At 41.7% G+C, this 22694-nt stretch overlaps 1 protein-coding gene across 1 annotated transcript; it reads left to right on the top strand.

The window, feature by feature from the left end:
• The first annotated feature begins 639 nt into the window (after positions 1-639).
• On the top strand, positions 640-17182 carry LOC106567395 (beta-glucuronidase). The gene is made up of 12 exons (XM_014136577.3): positions 640-932; positions 6064-6246; positions 6443-6624; positions 7157-7299; positions 7531-7718; positions 10664-10816; positions 11104-11282; positions 11624-11770; positions 13827-13911; positions 14604-14780; positions 15115-15250; positions 16221-17182. The coding sequence occupies exons 1-12, from the start codon at positions 720-722 to the stop codon at positions 16346-16348; spliced, it is 1914 nt and encodes a 637-aa protein (XP_013992052.3). The 5' UTR covers positions 640-719; the 3' UTR covers positions 16349-17182.
• The last annotated feature ends 5512 nt before the right edge of the window (positions 17183-22694 follow it).

Genomic DNA, 22694 nt, shown 5'->3' with positions numbered 1-22694 from the left:
AGTTAAATAACGTTTAAAATAAAATACCTGGAAGCATGCATGGTTAATCCATATTGGGCTTTTCAGTCTCAAACGGCTGTGATCCTTTGAATGTCTTGGGGGCGATAAAGCAACAGCTGAGGGGCGATTTCTTTGCATCTGGAGTTATCCAAACCCAACCTTCATTTACTAGTTGTGATACACTCAGGATCCAAACTCCGTTTAAGACGAGACTGACTTGATGACCAAAATGATCCTATTTACACGGAGTAAATTTTGAATAAATGTTTCTGACTCATATCGGCCGTTTTCAAAGGGATTTGTTAGTTTTTAGGGGCAGACATTCTTTAACCGTTTTCAATTTCAACTTCAATGGGGGTGACGTTTGCCTTCACAACGATCCCGGTTTAGACTTTTACATTTTGCACACAAATGTCTTGATCTTTATGAGGAGCATCATTCATTGCCTGTGTGAGGTTCTGCGTAGTGGCCAGAGCTAAGCATTGCATTATTGTTGATGCATCGGATTGTTACAACAACAAAAAATCCAATAAAAATGTATTTGTGGATTAATGCTTATTAAAATACAATGGTAAAGAAATAGTTTGAGAATGTTAGCATGTTTTGGGAACATTTGAATTAATCAAAGACTATGATCACGTGACTTTTGGCTGGTCGCGTGACCTCTCTTCTTCGAGCATAAAGCTGTTTGTTGTTCGCTAATGTGGGAGCTATAAAAGATGGAGGGGTTTAGACGGTTAGTAAAGTATTTTTTAGCCCTATCTTCAGTGTGTAATGTCGGTGATTTCAAGGACAGTGGAATGCTCTTTCCTCGAGAGTCGTCGTCGCGAGAGATCAAAGAGCTGAATGGACTATGGAACTTCAGGGCCGACCTCTCGCTCAACAGGAACTTGGGCTTTGAACAAGCATGGTACAAAAGTCGCCTTGCCGAGGTATGTAAACATCCATTGTGTAAATAGACCATAACTATGTAACATGAATATTGTCGTTAATCGTACTCAAAAGTATGTGCAGTTGGATTACGGGTCTTGCTTGTGCATAATTAGTTATGGGTCGTCATAAATTCCCTTCAATGAGCGGTCTGTTTGGGAAATTTTAATTCAACTTTTTATTTGCAGAATGCTCTAGCTTTAGTCTGCAAAAAACAGTTTAGTAGTCTGTTGCAACTACATAGAGTAAATGCATTTTAAGTTAAATAAATAAGTTGCCATTCTCAAACATCTAGAACTATTTGTTTCGCCATGTATTTGAGTAGTTATACATTACAACGGCGATATACCATGGCTAGTTTGAAAGGGTCAAAAGCAATGACTAATCCTACATGGTGTGGCAGGTAGCCTAGTGTTAAAGTGTTGGGCCAGTAACCGAAAGGTTGCTTGATCGAATCCCCGCGCTGACAAGGTACACATCTGTCATTCTGCAGGCAGTTAACCCACTAACAAGGCCGTCATTGTAAATAAGAATTCGTTCTTATTAACTGACTTGACTAGTTAAAGGTGGATCGACAAAGCCGAGAACTGACTGCCCATTCTAATTGAATCCAAAATGGAAATATTCGTTGTCAATCTTAGTATAAATACACATTTCAAAACAATCATTGCTTTTAATACACCAGATGTCCATGAACCTATTATAAAATCGCAAACCCGTCATTAGGACTAAGCCCTCGATCACGTGACACGCTATATTCTTATGTGAAGACTCAATCACAGAACAATAGACAAATATTTCACCGGATGTATAAATGTGAAGCATCCGCTTGGCGTTTTCACTACCACATATGGTAGTGAGAGGAAGCCCAGTGAGAGGAGATGGATTTTGGCTGACATTCTGCAAATTCTCATCAATAAAACATTTGCTCTCAATACAATTTATGTTCCCAAAACTAGAATATGTTATGAACATGGTAGACTTTACCAAAGTAAAAAAAGTGTTCATGAGTACGAAGGCGAATAGAATTTTTGCACACACGCACTTCAGGGTCCCTAACGGAAATATGCAGATATGAGAACAGGCCAATAGGATCTCGCTAGCTCGTGCTTGGCTCTGCCCACTTATGGTGTGTTCGTAAATTCAATCTGGAGTGTGCTCTGGGCGTTCTTAAATTCAGCGTTTCTCTATCTGAGCGCACACTGGATGCTCTGGCCAAGGAGTAGGGTTGATCCAAGCGTTCTGACCACTAGGGGTGTGTTGGCTGGCTTGCTAGCTATTTCCAGACACAAATGAGAGAACGCCTCACTCTGACCATTTTACTCGCCCTAGCAGAGCTGGTTATCCAGAGTGTTGGTGACTGTAACTTACGCTTTTCTGCCGATGTTTACTGACACTGGACATATGTAACAGGCGTTAACCTCTCTGGGCTAGGTGGGACGTTTGCGTCCCACCCTAGTCAACAGCCAGTGGAATCCCGTGGCGCGATATTCAAATACCTTAGAAATGCTATTACTTCAATTTCTCAAACATATGACTATTTTACACCATTTCAAAGACAAGACTCTCGTTAATCTAACCACACTGTCCGATTTCAAAAAGGCTTTACAACGAAAGCAAAACATTAGATTATGTCAGCAGAGTACCCAGCCAGAAATAATCAGACACCCATTTTTCAAGCTAGCATATGTCACAAAAAACAAAACCACAGCTAAATGCAGCACTAACCTTTGATCTTCATCAGATGACAACCCTAGAACATTGTTATACAATGCATGCATGTTTTGTTCGATGAAGTTCATATTTATATCAAAAACCAGCTTTTTTACATTAGCATGTGACGTTCAGAACTAGCATACCCCCCGCAAACATCCGGTGAATTTACTAAATTACTCACGATAAACGTTAACAAAAAACATAATTATTTTAAGAATTATAGATACAGAACTCCTCTATGCACTCGATATGTCCGATTTTAAAATAGCTTTTCCGTGAAAGCACATTTTGCAATATTCTCAGTAGATAGCCCAGCCATCACAGCTAGCCATTTAGACACCGACCAAGTTTAGCCCTGACCAAACTCCGATTTACTATTACAAAAGTTTGATTACCTTTGATGTCTTCGTCAGAATGCACTCCCAGGACTGCTACTTCAATAACAAATGTTGGTTTGGTCCAAAATAATCCATCGTTGTATCCAAATAGCGGCGTTTTGTTCGTGCGTTCCAAGACACTATCCGAAGTGTAAATAAGGGTCACGAGCATGGCGCAATTCGTGACAAAAGATTTCTAAATATTCCATTACGGTACTTCGAAGCATGTCAACCGCTGTTTAAAATCAATTTTTATGCCATTTTCCTCGTAAAAAAGCAATAATATTCCGACCGGGAATCTGCGTTTAGGTAAACAGAGGAAAGAAAACAAAGCAGTCTGTCGACGCGGGCACAAGCCTGAGTCTCACAGTACTGTAACCAGCCACTACCCAAATGCGCTACTTTTTTTCAACCAGAGCCTGCAAAGCCACGATTCAGCTTTTTGCCGCCTTCTGAGAGCCGTAGGAAGTGTCACGTAACAGCAGAGATCCTCTGTAATGGATAGAGATAATCAAGAAGGGTAAGAAATTGTCAGACAGGGCACTTCCTGCATGACATCTTCTCAGGTTTTGGCCTGCCAAATGAGTTCTGTTATACTCAGACACCATTCAAACAGTTTTAGAAACTTTGGAGTGTTTTCTATCCAAATCAAATAATTATATGCATATTCTAGTTTCTGGGCAGGAGTAATAATCAGATTAAATCGGGTACGTTTTTTATCCGGCTGTGAAAATACTGCCCCCTAGCCATAACAGGTTAAACAACAAATGTTGGTTTGGTTCCAAATAATCTATAGTTATATCCAAATAGCGGCGTTTTGTTCGTGCGTTCAAGACACTATCCGAAGGGTGACGCGCGCGTTTCGTGACAAAAAAAATCTAAATATTCCTTTACCGTACTTCGACGCATGTCAAACGCTGTTTAAAATCAATTTTTATGCGATTTTTCTCGTAAAATAGCGATAATATTCCAACCGGGAGTCGTTTTCGTTCAGACTGAGAAAGGAAAATGGACTTTTCACGCGCACCCGTCTCATTGTTCTCAGATCGACCACTTACCAAATGCGCTACTGTTTTTCAGCCAGAGACTGGAGTCATCATTCAACGTTCTGGCGCCTTCTGAGAGCCTATGGTAGCCTTAAAGTGTCACGTTACAGCAGAGATCCATTGTTTTGGATAGAGATGACAAAGAAGGCCAAGAAATGGTCAGAGGGCGCTTCCTGCATGGAATCTTCTCAGGTTTTGGCCTGCCATATGAGGTCTGTTATACTCAGACACCATTCAAACAGTTTTAGAAACTTTAGGGTGTTTTCTATCCAAATCAAACAATTATATGCATATTCTAGTTACTTGGCAGGAGTAGTAACCAGATTAAATCGGGTACGTTTTTTATCCGGCTGTGCAAATACTGCCCCCTATCCCCAACAGGTTAACGCCGATGTGCAGAAGTGATGTCAAAGCTGACGTGCATACCTATATGACGCCAAGTAAAATTTTGCGTTACATGTGCAACACCGCATTCCTAACCCACAATGTCTGTGTAGATCGAGCAGTCATTTGAAGGAGTAAGAAAATGTCAGTGAGACAACTCAAAGGAAAAATCCATTAACCCCAAGATGATGGAATTCATTACCCGTTCTGTCGTGGGTAGTGTTGTCTTTCGCCGACTGGTGGAGCACTGGTACACACTACCTAGTGCACTATTTTTCAGATCTTGCATTACCAGAGTTGCACAGTAATAGCATCACTGCTATTAGCTTCACTGACATTTGGATCAGCAATATCAGCCCCATGAGCATGCGGAGTCTGACAGCACAGTGGGTCGTCAAGTATTTCGTACTGAGGAAAGTCACATTGCATGCTCATGAATGTGCTGGTTGTCATACCGCTGCTGCCATTTCAATGGCATTTGAGAACATGTTTGAAACATGAACATGCTAGCGCCATTCGAACTGACTTGAGAAAAAAAGCTCACCAACTGCGCCTGCAGCAGATGTGATACCCTCTATCATGGCATTGAAACACCTGGTCAACAGAACTGCCGACACAGGCTGTGAACAAGGGATTCGGTGGCATTCTCTTTAATGTGTCACCACCATACAAGGACCGCTACTTCGATGCAGACAAACCGTGTTTACGTGAAGTTTTACATACACTGTGACAGTGCGCACAAAGGAAGAGACCACGGGCAGACAGAGCTGAAACTTCACTGCTTGACATGTATGATGCAATTCTAGTTAAGAATGAAATGACTGAACAACGAAACAGCACAGCAAGTAAGTGAAAGAAATAGGTTTTGATTGTTTTACTGGTAATGGGGACATGCGTAAATGCCAACAAAATAACGTGTGCGCAACCTTTTTTTTATTTAACTATTGAAGTCAGTTAAGAAATTCTTATTTACAATGACAGCCTACCCCGGACGACGCTGGGCCAATTGTGCGCCACCCTATTGAATTCCCAATCACGGCCGGATGTCATACAGCCTGGATTCGAAACAGTGACTGTAGTGACGCCTCATGCAGTGCCTTAGACCGCTGTGTGTGTGTGTTAACTATTTGACTGTACTAGAATGTTTAAAAGGCCACTAAAATTGGAAATATTGGTTATTTTTTGGCATGGAAAATATTGGTGCATCACTAATCTCTATGGCTGTCATTTACTTCTACACGTGTCCGCGTCTCACAGAAACAACTAGAAATGCAAGATGTCTGGTAGCTAAAATGGCGAGGGAACTGTTTTTCTGAATATTCTCTGGTTTTGGGTGAACCACCTGCAACTGAACACGGACATTTTTAAGATACTACTTTTGTTCTCGAGTCAGAAAAGTGTATCGGCAAAAACCGACCCTTTCTGCAAGCCGAAGTATATGGCTACTATGGAATAATTCACATATCGCCGCTTAATGTATAGCTAGTATTTTGGCTAATGCTTTGTTTAAACTCTCTGATTTTAAAGGGATAGCCTGTTTCAAATAATTAGCTCTCAATTCCTTTTTTTTTTTTTTGTTTTTTGCTCTTTACCTGTATTTGTCAATTTAGAGTGGTCCAGTGATTGACATGCCAGTGCCCGCCAGCTACAATGACATCACCCAGGACCCACGGCTGAGGGACTTCATTGGCTGGGTGTGGTACGAGAGAGAAGTGTTGGTACCCTCTGGATGGGTGTCTGAGGGAACCAGAGTTGTACTGAGAGTTGGGAGTGCACACTACTACTCAGTGGTCGTGAGTATCTCACACATTTTTGAACACTTCTGCTTAAGTTGCCATTCTGTTTCGCTCGTAGGATAACTCCACAACCTCCTCACATCAGTTAATCTGCAATGTACATGCATTGAAAAAGGTATGATATTGTGTAAAGACTGTCACTCTGGCTACATAGGAATAACAGTATTGCTTCTCTCTTTTCCTTCCCTGCCAGTGGGTGAATGGGATTAAAGTGATGGAGCACGAGGGCGGCCATCTTCCCTTTGAGGCTGAGATAGTGGAGGTCCTCCGTAACAACCCAGGTGGGGCCTGCAGGATCACCATAGCTGTCAACAACACCCTGACTCTCCAAACCCTGCCCCCAGGGACTATCCAACATATAGACGACCCCACCAGGTGACATGAAGAGATTTGATCTATAGATAGATCGATATATATTATATATATCGATCTATCTCATTGTCAGCGTTTCCCGAACTCTGTCCTTGGGACCCCAAGGGGTGCACATTTTGTTTTTTTGCCCTAACACTACATAGCGGCATCAAATCATAAGTTTGAGTTGATTTATTTGTATCAGCTGTGTAATGCTAGGTCAAAAAACAAAATGTAGATCCACATTGCTCTGGCCAAAAGCCACACCCACTAGCTACCCCCCCACAATCAATGTATGGAGAGATCGATAGAGCAGCAGCATTACATTCAGAATGAGTTGTCACTCGTCCCAGGACAGTCTGGTTAACGCTGCGCTATGTTATCATTTTTATATTGGGACTAATCTCACATTGCCAGACACACATTTTAAGATTTTCTACAGACCAAACCTAAAATGACAGGTTGAGGCTAACTAGCTTTTGATTCCTTTTCTGGTGTTAGGAGGGGAAATCATGTTTTGGATTACAAATGGAGGAAAATCTATGTCTGTCTACAGGTATCCTGCTGACTATGTTGTGCAAAACACAAACTTTGATTTCTTCAACTATGCTGGTTTACATCGGCCTGTAATGTTGTATACCACTCCTAAGGCGTATGTGGATGACATCACAGTGCTGACAACCTTTGCTGACAACATTGGTGAGTGCAAAAGAAGAAAACAACAGATTTTCTCATTCACTTGATCACTCATTCAACTATTTAGGCCTGTTCATCCATACCCTTTTCACACTATCGTGCTGACCAAAACTGTACTGACTCGGATATTTCCTTTTCACATTGTCCTTTTCTGCATGATTCCATCAACTATGGAGTAGTGTGAAAATGACACTAGTGTACTAAGGTGTTGGTCTGTTCTGTTATGTGGCCTAGGTCTGCTCTCCTACCAGGTGTCGGTGCTGGGCAGTCCCAACCCCACGGTGACGGTGACTCTCTCAGACAAAGATGGCCGTTGTGTGGCCTCTTCCACTGGACCCTCTGGGATCCTCAAAATAACGGACGCCAACCTGTGGTGGCCGTATCTAATGCATGAGAATCCAGGTTATCTGTATTCAATGGGGGTGAGTTGGGCTGCATTCATAGTTCTATTTAATTAGTCTACGGTTCCTTTACGGTCTCTTTTGTCAAACCTTTTATCAAAATATACACAGAAATAAAAGCATTTGCAGTGTTTACTCATGTATCACCCTATCCGTGTGATGACTGATTCACTGCTCACATGAACATAGCATCAGTTTGACAACTCAATCACACCACCCACACACATCCACTTCCTGTGTCTTTGTAACAAAGGCTACAAAAATTATTTTGTAGCCTTTTCAGAAAGTTGCAAAATTACAGAACGTTACAAATGTCTTGTACAGCAGATATAATTCTGGCTGTCATTGTAAGTAAGAATTTGTTCTTACCCTTTCTCACGTACCATCACACGGGGTGTGATCGTTCTACAGTGGTCCCTGAAGCGTACAATCACACCCCGTGTGATTAGAACACTCATTTAGAACGGCCAGTTTCGAATGACACAACAATCAGCATTTGAGCTGGCCACACTTTTTTTCAGAAACTATTTACACAAACACAGTCCTTACAAATTTATCTCGAATGTGAGCAGTTTATTTTTGGATGTAATGTTCAGATATTCACAGGAGTGTATATAGCGCAACACAATCATCCTAACCGGAAAAATGTAGGCTACATTTGTCCTAGCGCTAACTAAGGAAAGATTGACCCAACACAAGCAGTCATATTTTCTAACTCTCGGCTGACGTAAACTACAGTATGAATTAGCTAATAGCAATTACTATGTATAATTAATCACATCACGGGTGAGCTCACCATTGATCGAAATAATTAGGTAAAACACTTTCTAGAAATCGAAAGTTATCCGACAATTAGTTTCAGCGCACAGCCATGCATTTTTTCCTCACAGAAACCGAAGATAATAAGAGAAGACAAGATTTTTGCATGTTGAAGGGGTGTGTCATCTACCGTCTTTCACATCCCACCATTCATTTCTGGAAGTCCTCAAAAAATGAGTTAACTCTTACTCGCCTCATTTTGTTAACATCTTTGGTCAAACAGACGATTACGTGAAACCCAGAATGCATTGTATGTCAACAAACATGGCTCCGTACACATAGCTGGAATTAGCTTAGCTCATCATAATCAGTACAACCTTCAAAACATTATTTTACACACATACTATGCGCCCATTACAATTTATGCAAAAATCGGAACGCATGATTTATCACGAGTAATTGAAAAACGTGAATAAAATACTAAATATATCAATAATACCACACAAAACATTTTATGATGGTGATTTATTGATACAAATGGCGCGTGCAGGCAGTCAATCACGGTAACCTCTCACTCCCACTCTGAGCCATTCAGTGTTGTTGTTTATGTAACAATCACATTCTGGAATGGAGAGAACGTTCGAACATCAATTGCATAGAAAAACTCACGCTGGGGCGACCGTTAGAGCTATTTGGAACTCGCACGTGAAAGGGTTAATTGACCTGATTGGTAAAATAAATCTGACCCATAGAATTGAGTTGTGTAAGCTCTATTACATTTCTATTTGCAATGTCCTGAATCTGAACGTTTCACCTAATTAGTGTATTCAGACCCTTTGACTTTTTCCACATTTTGTTACAGTACAGCCTTATTCTCAAATTGATTACATAGTTTTTTTTTTACCCCCTCATCAATCTATACACAATACCCCATAATGACACAGGGAAAACAGGTTTTTAGAAATGTTTGCTAATTTATTCAAAATAAAAACGCATACCTTTTTAATATAAATAAGTATTCAGACGCTTTGCTATGAGACTTGAAATTGAGTTCAGGTGCATCCTGTTTCCATTGATCATCCTTGAGATGTATCTACAACATGATTGGACTCCACCTGTGGTAAATTCTATTGATTGGACATGATTTGGAAAGGCACACACCTGTCTATATAAATGTCCTACAGTTGACAGTCATGGCAGAGTAAAAACCAAGCCATTATTAGGGTGACGGAATAGTCCGTAGAGCTCCGAGACAGGATTGTGTCGAGCCACAGATCTGGGGAAAGGTACCAAAAAATTCTCAGGAAAACCGTGGCCTCCATCATTCTTAAATGGAAGTCTCTAACAAGACTCTTCCTAGAGCAATCGGGGGAGAAGGGCCTTGGTCAGGGAGGTGACCAAGAACCTGATTTTTGTCTCTCTGACAAGCTCCAGAGTTCCTCTGTGGAGATGGTTGTCCTTCTGGAAGGTTCTCCCATCTCTGGAGCACTCCACCAATCAGGCACTTATGGTAGGGGCCAGGCGGAAGTCGCTCCTCATTAAAGGCACATGACGGCCCACTTGGAGTTTTCCAAAAGCTACCTAAAGGACCCTTTACTCAGTACTTTGTTGAAGCACCTTTGGCAACAATTACACCATGAGAAACAAGATTCTCTGGTCTGATGAAACCAAGCTTGAACTCTTTGTCCTGAATGCCAAGGGTCACGTCTTGAGGAAACCTGGCACCATCCCACGATGGTGGCAGCATCATGCGGTGGAGATATATCTTTCAGGGACTGGGAGGCTAGTCAGGATCGAGGGAAAGATGTACAGAGATCCTTGACGAAAACCTGCTCAGGACCTCCGACTGAGGCGAAGGTTCACCTTCCAACAGGAAAATGATCCTAAACACACAGCCAAGACAACGCAGGAGTGGCTTCAGGACAAGAGCCCGGACTTGATCCCGGTTGAACATCTCTGGATAGAGGTGCTTCAACAAAGTATGGAGAAAAGGGTCTGAATACTTATGTAAATGTGATATTTCAGTTTTATTTTTAATACATTTACCAAATGTCTAAATGTGTTTTTGCTTTCACTATGGGGTATTGTGTGTAGATTAAGGGGGGGATGGGACTATTTAATCCATTTTAAAATAAGGCTGTAACAAAATGTGGGGAAAGTCAAGGTCAGAATATTTTCCAAATGCGCTGTACATCCCTCATTGCCAGGTTCACATGACAACAAGTGGTGAGGGTTCTGTCTATGAGGATGTGTATGCTCTGCCTGTGGGCATCCGCACTGTGCAGGTCACCAACACACAATTCCTCATCAACAACAAACCCTTCTATTTCCATGGAGTCAACAAACATGAGGACGCTGATGTGAGTACTGAGTAGTACCATTAGAGGGCAGCAAAACTCTGAACCTGAAAAGTGGGCAGTGTCAGTTTTGTATTGTGTATGCAACTGACTTCCAGCAAGTGTTCAGTCATATTTGCCAAGGAATTTAAGCAATAAAGAAGGTTGAAGTGGCATTTAAGTTATTATCATCTGATTAGGTTCTCAGTGTTTAGAACTTTTTTTTGTTATCTGGTTTTATGCATATGGGACTGTAATTCAATAGAAATTGGTCTTGTAACTCTGTTCTCATTGCTTGCTGTGTGTGTCAGATCCGAGGCAAAGGCCTGGACTGGCCCCTGATGGTGAAGGATTTCAACCTGTTGAAGTGGCTGGGGGCCAACTCGTTCAGGACCAGCCACTACCCCTATGCTGAGGAGATATTGCAGATGGCAGACCGCCATGGCATCATGGTCATTGACGAGTGTCCTGGGGTGGGCATCAAAGATATGTAAGTCATAGTGACAGTTGCGGTTCCTGTGACCTTTCTACACGGTCACCAGGTGTCGGCAACGTTTGACGAGCACCTCAAGGTGTTCTTTCGCACAATGAGTGTGCCAATCATTTTAAGATACTTTTAATGGTTTAGACATGCAAGCCTGTCCTTTTTTGCTTGCATGTCTAAACCATTAACTACTCTGTTTTTAATGGACCATTATTGGCAAGTTTATATACAGCATTGAACTTTTAAAATATTATCAATGCTCTGCCAATATCATCAGTCTAGCATCAAGTCAGGTCTGCTGTGTCTCTGGGACATCCACTAACCCTATCCTGTCTCTTGTCCCCCAGCCGTAGTTTTGGGAACGCCTCCCTGTCGCATCACCTGGCGGTCATGGACGAACTGGTGAGGAGGGACAAGAACCACGCCTCTGTGGTCATGTGGTCTGTAGCCAATGAGCCGGCCGCTGAGATGCCCCCTGCTGGATTCTATTTCAAGTAAGAGAATGTTAGCTGTCATTCACATTCCATAAATATGCATGACGTGAATGTTAATTTTAAGTAACAAGGATGCAAGAGTGACGTAAGGAACAAGGACTGTTAGTTACACAAACTCTTCTTAGTTCTCACATTTCCAAACGAGGTAGCCCTTTACGCTTGCAGCCCAGCCTGTTTACAGTATAAAAATTGCATATTTGGTCAATAATAATGACCTAAATTGGATCACAGTGGATGTACAGTAACGTATTATAAATGTCAGTGTCAGCTTTACAGCACTGTATGGGATTCAACTAACATACATTTTAAATGTGTGCACCACACACAACCAGAGATGCCCCATCCCTCCTGTTAATTGGGTTACTTTTGCTAAAGAATTCTGAGTGAGGAGTGCTGTAAATCAAGAAGACTGTTCTGAAAGATTAGATGTTGAGGATTATAATAAACACCGCTTTCATGTCATACAAGTGAACCACATCTGTGAGTCCAAATGTGCTCTTCACATTTCCATATTATGATACTGTATGTACTGGGCCGTACGCCGAGCAGTTGCCATACCAGGCGATTATGCAACCAGTCAGGATGATCTCGATGGTGCTGCTGTAGAACCTTTGGAGGATCTGAGGACCATATCTAAGTCTCCTGAGGGGGAATAGGTGTTTGGACCTTAGAATGCTGTGCCACTTGAGCCCACTAAGCAATGGGCCTCACGTCATTGACACAAACCTGTCTTCCTCCATTCTGAAGGACATTTGCAGTGGAACACGCACCTGAATACACTGAACTCCATTTTATGTGCATCAAAATTACAATCTTATTCTCTGACGTGCCTTGTGAAAACCTTGTAAGATAAGATTTCATAACTTTCATATTCCATATTGGCTATAGAATAGGCTATCATTTTGCCCACCTGACCCAGATTGCGATTTATACTAGACTGTTTTTGGATTGCGTAAACGACAGTAATTGTGTGATGGTGGGGATGCGGGGCTGGGTTCCAAACAAAGTGTTCTTGCTTCAGTTCCTCAACAGCACAGCTAGGAGAGCTTATTGAAGCACAACCGTTTCGGGCTCTTTCTTGCATTAAAATGACTTACACCTCTCCAAAGTGTGCACAGTTTGTGTGTGTGTGGCCACTTGGAGACACCAGTTAAACTTCTTACTCAAACCTGTGTCATTTTTTTCATCTTATGTTGTACCTACCCCCAAATTTTCCATTAATTATTATTCTACTGAATGTTTGTCGATAACGAAATGAAACCAAAGTGCAGTAAATGTAAAATGCACATCAAATCAACAGTAAGGTTTGGATTCAGTCTTGTCAGGTGAACGGTTGTCCTCACCATTGGTCTAGTACTTTACCCATAATCTCCAAAGTGTTCCAATTGCTACCATGGTTTTGAATATGCTTTTCATATTTCTCCTGTTAGAAACATTTTAACATGGTCCAATTTCCCTGAGTGTAAAGGGTTAATAGTGAAGGGAGGGGGGGGAGGGAAAAGGAGCGTAATGTATATGTTGTAGGCTGTGTTATTGTGGAGCAGCTTTTAGAAGGGAGGGAAGGCTACAATTCCCCAAGTATTTCAAGCAGCATTGGTATTTGCTTTACATCTAGAAAACCCAAGTAAACAAAGTCGGTGGTGGGTGTGTGCATTATGCATGCTTGTTCATTAAATGGTAGAGATGGATTTGAGTCTGAGCATGTCTTGGTAGAGTGCCATACTGGCCTGTGGAATGCGTCAGTAGTACTTAACAGAGCTTTAACAGATGTAGCTCAGGCCAGGGAGTGACTGGCAGAAACGGACAGGCACAACAGCAGGAATTTCCTCATACAGTTTATTGCCATTTACAATACTTATTAACCATGTGTTGTGGTCATAGTCAACAAAGAGCCTGATACTATGAGACGGAGTCATTTTTATACTTGTTTAAAATGATTTCTTTCTTCCTGGTCATTTCTCCTGTACTCATCAGTCTCTATCCCTACCTCAACCCTCTGATGCCTTACTCCATCTTGGAACAGTAAACAATTGCTCTCTTATATTTTCTTTTTCAGGACACTGATGGCGCATACCAAATCTCTGGACCCAACTCGACCTGTTACCTTTATCACAGACAGTAACTTTGCCAGGGATAAAGGGGTGAGACTTCACTTTATCTGTTATGTTTATGAAGGATTCTTTCTTCATAGAACTATGGTTCTCAATTCATTTTTCCTCGTATCCTCTCTCACTTCCTTCTCAAAACGCAGTCGAGGAGGTCAGAGGGAGAATTTTGGACCTTATCCTCCAATGCGCTTTGAGAAGAGGATGCAAGGAATTGATGAAAGACCAACTGAAAAGTCAGTAGTCTTTAGTCTCACTTTTTGACTGCGCTTGATTCTAAAGCCCTTGTTGGAATATGTAGGGCTATTTTGAAGGCATACCTAGGCCCTGATTCAATATTGTCTTACTGCTTCCTGAGGTCTGACTCTGCAGCCACAGTGACTCCCTGCTGCAAAGTAAGATAAATGTAACAATTTCTGGGGAAGTTCTACTCCAACTATCCAGACAGTAATTGATCAGTGGTGCCACTTAGTGACTAAGCTAAGCACATCAATTATCATTCAAATTCCATTCATTACAATGGGAATTCAATTAAAAGCTATTTTGTAACACCAACATTGTATCTGTAGTTCTAGCCTTAAGGCTTATTTCTTCTCACATTGAAACCTGATTTCATACCCAGGATCCATCAACTATGACATTTAAATGTCATACATTACAATAAATGTATTGACCACTGTTTACCTTGTATTTCTGCTCTTCTCACATTGAACCCGGTCTTTCCCCAGGCTCCCTATGTGGATGTGATCTGTGTTAACAGTTACTTCTCCTGGTACCATGACCCAGGTCACCTGGAGGTCATCCCCTTCCAGCTCAACACCCAGTTTGAGAACTGGTACGGGAAGTACCAGAAACCCATCATCCAGAGTGAATATGGAGCCGATGTGGTTCCAGGGCTACACACGGTGAGTGTTCCAGAACTTCTTTGTTCTTGCAGAACCGCTTCATGTCATGTCCTCACAGGACAGAAACGGACTTAAAAGGACGTGAGGTATAAGGTAAACACGTGTGTATTTGCTGAGATTTCAATGCCTCTGAGGCAAATAATGGTCTGGATAACCAGTTTTTCAAATATGCTTAAAATTTGTCAAACACCTACTGAGGCTAGAACACAAGTTGGAACCTAAGTGGTTGAGCTTGAATGATCAACCCACATCTCTTTTGTAAAATACTTTGTCTCATTGAGAACCTGTAGAAACAAAAGTTAAATGAAAAGCCACATTTTTATGTTCCCCACAGGATCCTCCCATGATGTTTACTGAAGAGTACCAGAAGATGGTCTTACAGAACTACCATGATGTGTTTGACCAAAAGAGGAAGGAGTATGTCATTGGAGAGCTCATCTGGAACTTTGCAGACTTCATGACAGCACAAAGTAAGGAGGAATCAATACAAATCTATAGTACTAGAGTTTATTGAAATTGTCAGAACAACCATTCTTGTTAAATATACAATTGAAGCTGGTTATCATACCTTTGTTTGTGTATATTGAACAGAAATGACAAACTCCTTCATGACTAGGTAAGGAAAAAGGGAGCAGTAGCACAAATGGTTAGTAATGTGATGGTTGGGTAATAGAATGCTGAAAGTAGGCCAGTGCTAGAAAAGGTGCTAGTATTTATGTGAAATGTATTTAAAGCTCCCAGTGTTGGGTAAGTTCAGCCAGTGGGTGTGGCACACCAGGAGGGTTCATTCTTACTCTTAGACAGGCCACTCCCCCCACACTGTATATAGATTTTCTTCAACTGTATTATTGACTGTTTTGTTTATTCCATGTGTAACTCTGTATGTGTCGAACTGCTTTGCTTTATTCTTGGCCAGGTCGCAGTTGTAAATGAGAACTTGTTCTCAACTTGCTTACCTGGCTAAATAAAGGTGAAAATAAAAAAAAATTACCTTAAATGAGGACCAAAAAGCTATTTTGTTTTCATGAATTTTTACTGTATAGTAAGTTTTGACTTTGTAGCTGGCCCATCTAGTGGAAACCAATCAGTTATGCTTCCAGGGCAAGACTCATGACCATCAACATTCCAGAATACCATGTTGACACTGCTGGTCTTAAACAAATTACCCACCCACTCCTCACTTTACATGCTGGTCTGGCCCCATGTGTATACAGGGGAGTGAAAATAATTTACTGTTTGAATCAAGACCTTATCCCATGTAGACAATCTCCAAGAGAAAGCGGAAGCGGTCTGTTCCTTTTCCACTTAATACAATGGTGTTGAATTTGGCGACCGTAAGAAAGTAATGTACAGATCTATAGGCTCTAAACCTTTAGACGGCTGGAACAAATATAAACATTTTGTTCAGGAAATCAACCTTTTCTCTTCACATCTCTGCAGCGGTGACCCGTGTGGTGGGCAACAAGAAGGGCATATTCAGTCGGCACAGACACCCCAAAGCTGGCGCCTTCCTCCTGAGGGAGAGGTACTGGAGGCTGGCCAATGAGACGGGCCTGCTGCCCATCTGAGCTAGGTACCCCTGATATACCTGGATGGGGGACACACAGCACCTGGGTCGTATTCATTAGTGCAAATACCCTCACTTCCTAACAAAACATTTTAGCTATTGGACAAGTCCAGGTAGTCCTTCTGTTTGTCTGATTTTGCTCTGTTTGGTACCTAATGAACACAACCCTGTATGGGGGACAAACCCACGACTCAGAACAGTGTCTTATGACAACTACAATGCTCAGAAGACCACACCAGATTATTACCAGAACCAACCTCACTGGATCTTTTGGCTGAGTATTTGTCTTCCTCTGTTTTTAATTCGGGAATCAACCCCATTTTATGCACGAACATAAATCATAATGCTGTTCTGTGTCAAAGGAATGGGAATGTGATGTATGTGGATTTTTCTTAGAATGCTGGCTCAATGTTAAGAGTTCACCCCTTTGACTTTTTCCAGATTGTTGTTACAGCCTGAATTTAAAATGGATTCAATTGAGTTTGTCACTGGCCTTGACACAATAACCCATGATGTCGAAGTGGAATTATGTTTTTAGAAATTGTTACAAATTAAAAGCTGAAATGTCTTGAGTCAAGTATTCAACCCCTTTTGTTATGGAAGGTCACTGTCTCTGCGCTGATCGCCTGTGAGTGAGACAATGCTAGCTAGCCAATGGGAGCGAACCCATTTTTTTTTTTTTTTTTTTTGGCTTAACTGCGTTGGGAAAAAGAGACGGAGAAAAATGTTGATTGTCCATGTCTCCTTATTTATCCTGTTTTCAGGTTTGTAACATTTATAAGTATGGTTTCTTTTTTTCTTTATTATCTAGAAATAAACGTTCTCTAAACAGTGAGTTTTGGCATTTTGCTGTTGACATAATATATTTGGTATGAAGTTTTAGTTTTTGCAGATTTCTTTGGCAATGTCACTGCATTGTAGCATAGTGTATTCTGATTTCTGGTCTATTCTATATTTTTTAGTGACAGTAATGCATCTGCTTCATCCAGGGGTAGAAGTGAATACCTTGAGGGATGCTGCAGATACCAACCTTCTTGGCTGGGAAAAAATACATTTGAATCAATAGTAAGATTTAGTCAAATCCTTTGTTGTAATGAAGTCTTTATAGTCATATTTTTTTTTGAATCATATTTTGAATAACTTGTAGAAAATACACTGTCCAGAAGCATTATATGAGCATCCTGTCACTTTACTGGACTATGAAAATACACTTTGACACAGTCAAGAAGCATTACGACCATTGTAATCATATAAACTAGATAGACATTATGTACATGCCCTTATGTCAGTCATTAGTCACAAAGGGGGTGTCTTGCTACTGAAATTTGCGCCAACATTCCGATCCCAGTCATCATTGGGGTTGTAGCTCCCTCCAGTAACCATGAGCACAACCGTTCCTTAATTCTGACTACAGAATAAAGCCGCCAGTTAAAATCATCACCTTCCGTGAGAACTATAAAGTAAATGAAAATACAGTTTAAGCACACTCTTACATCTTGTCTTATGAGTGACTTATTAGCTTGGTATAACTCTGAAGTGCTTACATACATAAACAGTTTAGCTGGCGCTATAACGGTATCAGATTTAACACACGAATAAAGGAAAAAATACCTCATTGGCTGCTTATTACAGAAGGGAGGAAATCAAACTTCACACTTATTATTCCTGGCATGAATTCACGCTTCATGCTAACATACATATATCAACCTTTACGAACTACACCCGGTAACAAACTTAGCTAACACCGCGCGGGAATGCCTTCACCCCCAAAGATGTGTTGCTACAATCATGATCCCCGTTACAACAGTTATTAGCCACGTAGTTCCACTTGTCTTATCATTTCCCCCGCATAGCAAACACGTAAACAAAACAGACTTACAGATTAATTGTCAGTTACAGGGGTAGATGCATGTCTAATTTTAGTATGGTCAGTTTCAGAAAATGTTCAACATAAACATACTGTTTACAAATAGACTACTGGGTTATGGAATGAATGTCCTTTGGGTGGTGGGCTATTATAAAAATAAATGTATTTAACCTTTAACTAGGCAAGTCAATTAAGAACAAATTCTTATTTACAATGACGGCCTACCAAAAGGCCTCCTACGGGGCCTGGGATAAAAATAAATGAAAAAATACAATATAAGTATAGGACAAAACACACATCACAACAAGAGACAACACTACATAGAGACCTAAGGCGGCAACACATGACAACACAGCATGGTAGCAACCCAACATAACATGGTAGCAGCACAAAACTTGGTACAAACATAATTAGGCAGTCAACAGCACAAAGGTCAAGAAGGTAGACAATACATCACACAAAGCAGCCACAACTGTCAGTAAGAGTGTCCAAGATTGAGTCTTTGAATGAAGAGATTGAGATAAAACTGTCCAGTTTGAGTGTTTGTTGCAGCTCGTTCCAGTCGCTAGCTGCAGCGAACTGAAAAGAGGAGCGACCCAGGGATGTGTGTGCTTTGGGGACCTATAACCTATTTGCTATAGGGGGCAGTATTTTCACGGCCAGATGGAAAACGTACCCAAATTAAACTGGTTACTACTCTGGCCTAGAAACTAGAATATGCATATTATTAGTAGATTTGGATAGAAAACACAAGTTTCTAAAACTGTTTGAATGGTGTCTGTGTATAACAGAACTCATATGGCAGGCAAAACCCTGAGGAAAATTCAACCAGGAAGTGGGAGATCTGAGAATTGTAGTTCTTTCTAATCCCTATCGAAACTACAGTGTCTGTGGGGTCGCATTGCACTTCCTATGGCTTCAATTGGCTGTCAAAAGCCTTCAGAATTTTTTTTTTTTCATCCATCTCCTGTAACCGGGCAGAGAAAAGGAGCTGAGTCAATGAGTGGACTGCCTGGGGACAAAGGGATTGGTAATCTGCGATTCCTTATTTTTGAGTATGCTATTGTCTGGTTGGAATATTATCGCATTTTTACGTTAATACCATGAAGATTGATTGATTGTAAACAACGTTTGACATGCTTCTAAGAACGGTAATGGAACATTTTGAATTTTTGTGTCTCGAATTGCGCTCGCGCGTTATGCCTTTGGATAGTGACCTGAACGCACGAACAAAACGGAGGTATTTGGACATAAATATGGATTATTTGGAACAAAAACAACATTTCTTGTGGAAGTAGCAGTCCTGGGAGTGCATTCTGACAAATCAGCAAAGGTAAGAGAATATTTATAATACTAATTCTGAGTTTAGGTGACCCCAGAACTTGGCGGGTGTCTGTATAGCTTGCTTTGATGGCGAGCTATGTACTCAGAATATTGAAAAATGTGCTTTTGCCTGAAAAGCTATTATAAAATCTGACACAGCGGTTGCATAAAGGAGTACTGTATCTATAATTCTTATAATTTATGTATTTTGTCAATGTTTGAGTATTTTTGTAAATTGATGTGCACATTCACCGGCGGTTTTGGTGGGAATACATTTTCTGAACATCACGCGCCAATGTAAAATGGGGTTTATGGATATAAATATGAACTTTATCAAACAAAACATACATGTATTTTGTAACATTGAGTCCTGGGAGTGTCATCTGATGAAGATCATCAAAAGTTTGTGATTCATTTTAGCTGTATTTCTGGTTTTTGTGGCGCCTCTCCTTGCTTGGAAAATGGCTGTGTGGTTTTTCTTGTCAAGGTGATGTCCAAACATAATCTAATGTTTTGCTTTCGCCGTAAAGCCTTTCTGAAATCGGACACTGTGGTTAGATTAAGGAGAATCTTATCTTTAAAATGGTGTATAATACTTGTATGTTTGCGAAATTTGAATTATGGGATTTTTGTTGTTTTTGAATTTGCCGCCCTGCTATTTCACTGGCTGTTGATAGTGTGTACCGCGGGTGGGACGCTAGCAGTCCCAGATGTCCCAGAGAGGTTAACTTGGCTTTTGAAGACCTTAGAAAGGCAGGGTAGGATAGATATAGGTCTGTAGCAGTTTGGGTCAAGCGTATTCCCCCCTTTGAAGATGGGGATGACCGCAGCTGCTTTCCGATCTTTGGGAATCTCAGACGACACGAGAGGTTAAACAGGCTAACAATTTCGGCAGATAAGTTTTAGAAAGAAAGGGTCCAGATTGTCTAGCCCGGCTGATTTGTGGGGGTCCAGATTTTGCCGCTCTTTCTGAACATTGCTGACTGGATTTGGGAGAAGGAGAAATGGGGAAGGCTTGGGCGAGTTGCTGTTGACCGGGGTAGGAGTGGCCAGGTGGAAAGCATGGCCAGCCATAGTAAAATGCTAATTGAAATTCTCAATTATAGTGGATTTATCGGTGGTGACAGAGTTTCCTGTCCTCAGTGCAGTGGGCAGCTGGGAGGAGGTGCTCTTATTCTCCATGGACTTTAAAATGTCCCAGAACTTTTTTGAGTTTGTGTTGCAGGAAGCAAATTTCTGCTTGAAAAAGCTAGCCTTGGCTTTTCTAACTAACTGTGTATATTGGTTTCTAACTTCCCTAAAAAGTTGCATTTCACGGGGGCTGTTTGATGCTAATGCAGAACGCCACAGGATGTTTTTGTGTTGGTTAAGGGCAGTCAGGTCTGGAGAGAACCACGGGCTATATCTGTTCCTGGTTCTAAATTTCTTGAATGGGGCATGCTTATTTAAGATGGTGAGGAAGGCATTTAAAAAATAAAAATAACCAGGCATCCTCTACTGACGGGATGAGGTCGATATCCTTCCAGGATTCCCGGGCCAGGTCGATTTAGAAAGGCCTGCTCGCTGAAGTGTTTCAGGGAGCGTTTGATAGTGATGAGTGGAGGTCATTTGACCGCTGACCCATTACGGATGCAGGCAATGAGGCAGTGATGGCTGAGATCTTGGTTGAAAACAGCAGAGGTGTATTTAGAGGGCAAGTTGGTTAGGATGATATCTATGAGGGTGCCCGTGTTTACGGCATTGGGGTTGTTCCTGGTAGGTTCATTGATAATTTGTGTGAGATTGAGGGCACCCAGCTTAGATTGTAGGATGGCCGGGGTGTTTAATTATGTCACAGTTTAGGTCACCTAGCAGCACAAACTCTGAAGATGGATGGGGGGCAATCAGTTCACATATGGTATCCAGAGCACAGCTGGGGACAGAGGGTGATCTATAGCAGGCGGCAACGGTGAGAGACTTGTTTTTAGAGAGGTGGATTTTTAAAAGTAGAAGTTCAAATTGTTTGGGTGCAGACCTGGATAGTAGGACAGAACTCTGCAGGCGATCTCTGCAGTAGATTGCAACACCGCCCCCTTTGGTCGTTCTATCTTGTCTGAAAATGTTGTAGTTAGGGATGGAGATTTCAGAGTCATTGGTGGTCTTCCTAAGCCAGGATTCAGACACGGCTAGGACATCTGGGTTGGCAGAGTGCTAAAGCAGTGAATATAATAAACTTAGGGAAGAGGCTTCTAATGTTAACATGCATGAAACCAAGGCTTTTACGATTACAGAAGTCATCAAAAGAGAGCGCCTGGGGAATAGGAGTGGAGCTAGGCACTGCAGGGCCTGGATTCACCTCTACATCGCCAGAGGAACAGAGGAGTAGGATAAGGGTACGGCTAAAAGCCATGAGAATTGGACGTCTAGGACGTCCAAAACAGAGTAAAAGGAGCAGGTTTCTGGGGGCGATAAAATAGATTCAAGGTATAGTGTACAGACAATGGTATGGTAGGATGTGAATACAGTGAAGGTAAACCTAGGCATTGAGTGATGATGAGAGGGCTATTGTCTCTAGAAACATCATTGAAACCAGGTGATGTCATCGCATGTGTGGGTGGTGGAACTGAAGGGTTGGATAAGGTATAATGTGCAGGGCATATTGACATTAAGGAGAGGCATGCTTAGCCGAGTGATCATAAGGGTCTAGTGAGTAGTGAGGTTGGTTGGGGTCACGGCGATTCAGACAGCTAGCTGAGCCATGGGTAGCAAGCTAGCAGAAGATGGTCTGTTTTTAGCCACCCCGTGGGTTTCCATCGGTAGATTAGTGGGTTCCGTGTGGTAGAGGGGACCAATCCAATTGTCAAAATTGTTATAGTTACAGTGGCCCAAGAAGATTGTTCGATAGACCTAGAGCTGACCGCCCGGCCAAACTGAGCAATCGGGAGGGTGTTGGTCAGGGAGGTGACCAAGAACCCAATGGTCACTCTGACAGAGCTCCAGAGTTCCTCTGTGGAGATGGAAGAAACTTCCAGAAGGACAACCATCTCTGCAGCACTCCACCAATCAAGCCTTTATGATAGAGTGGCCAGACGGAAGCCACTCCTCAGTAAAAGGCACATGACAGCCCGCTTGGAGTTTGCCGAAAGGCATCTAAAGGACTCTCAGTCCATGAGAAAGA

The sequence above is a fragment of the Salmo salar genome, chromosome 13 (assembly GCF_965601325.2).
Source record: "Salmo salar chromosome 13, fSalSal1, whole genome shotgun sequence".
Taxonomy (NCBI): Eukaryota; Metazoa; Chordata; class Actinopteri; order Salmoniformes; family Salmonidae; genus Salmo; species Salmo salar.
The sequence above is the reverse complement of the archived record's forward strand: the minus strand, read 5'-3'. Positions and strand labels throughout refer to the sequence as shown.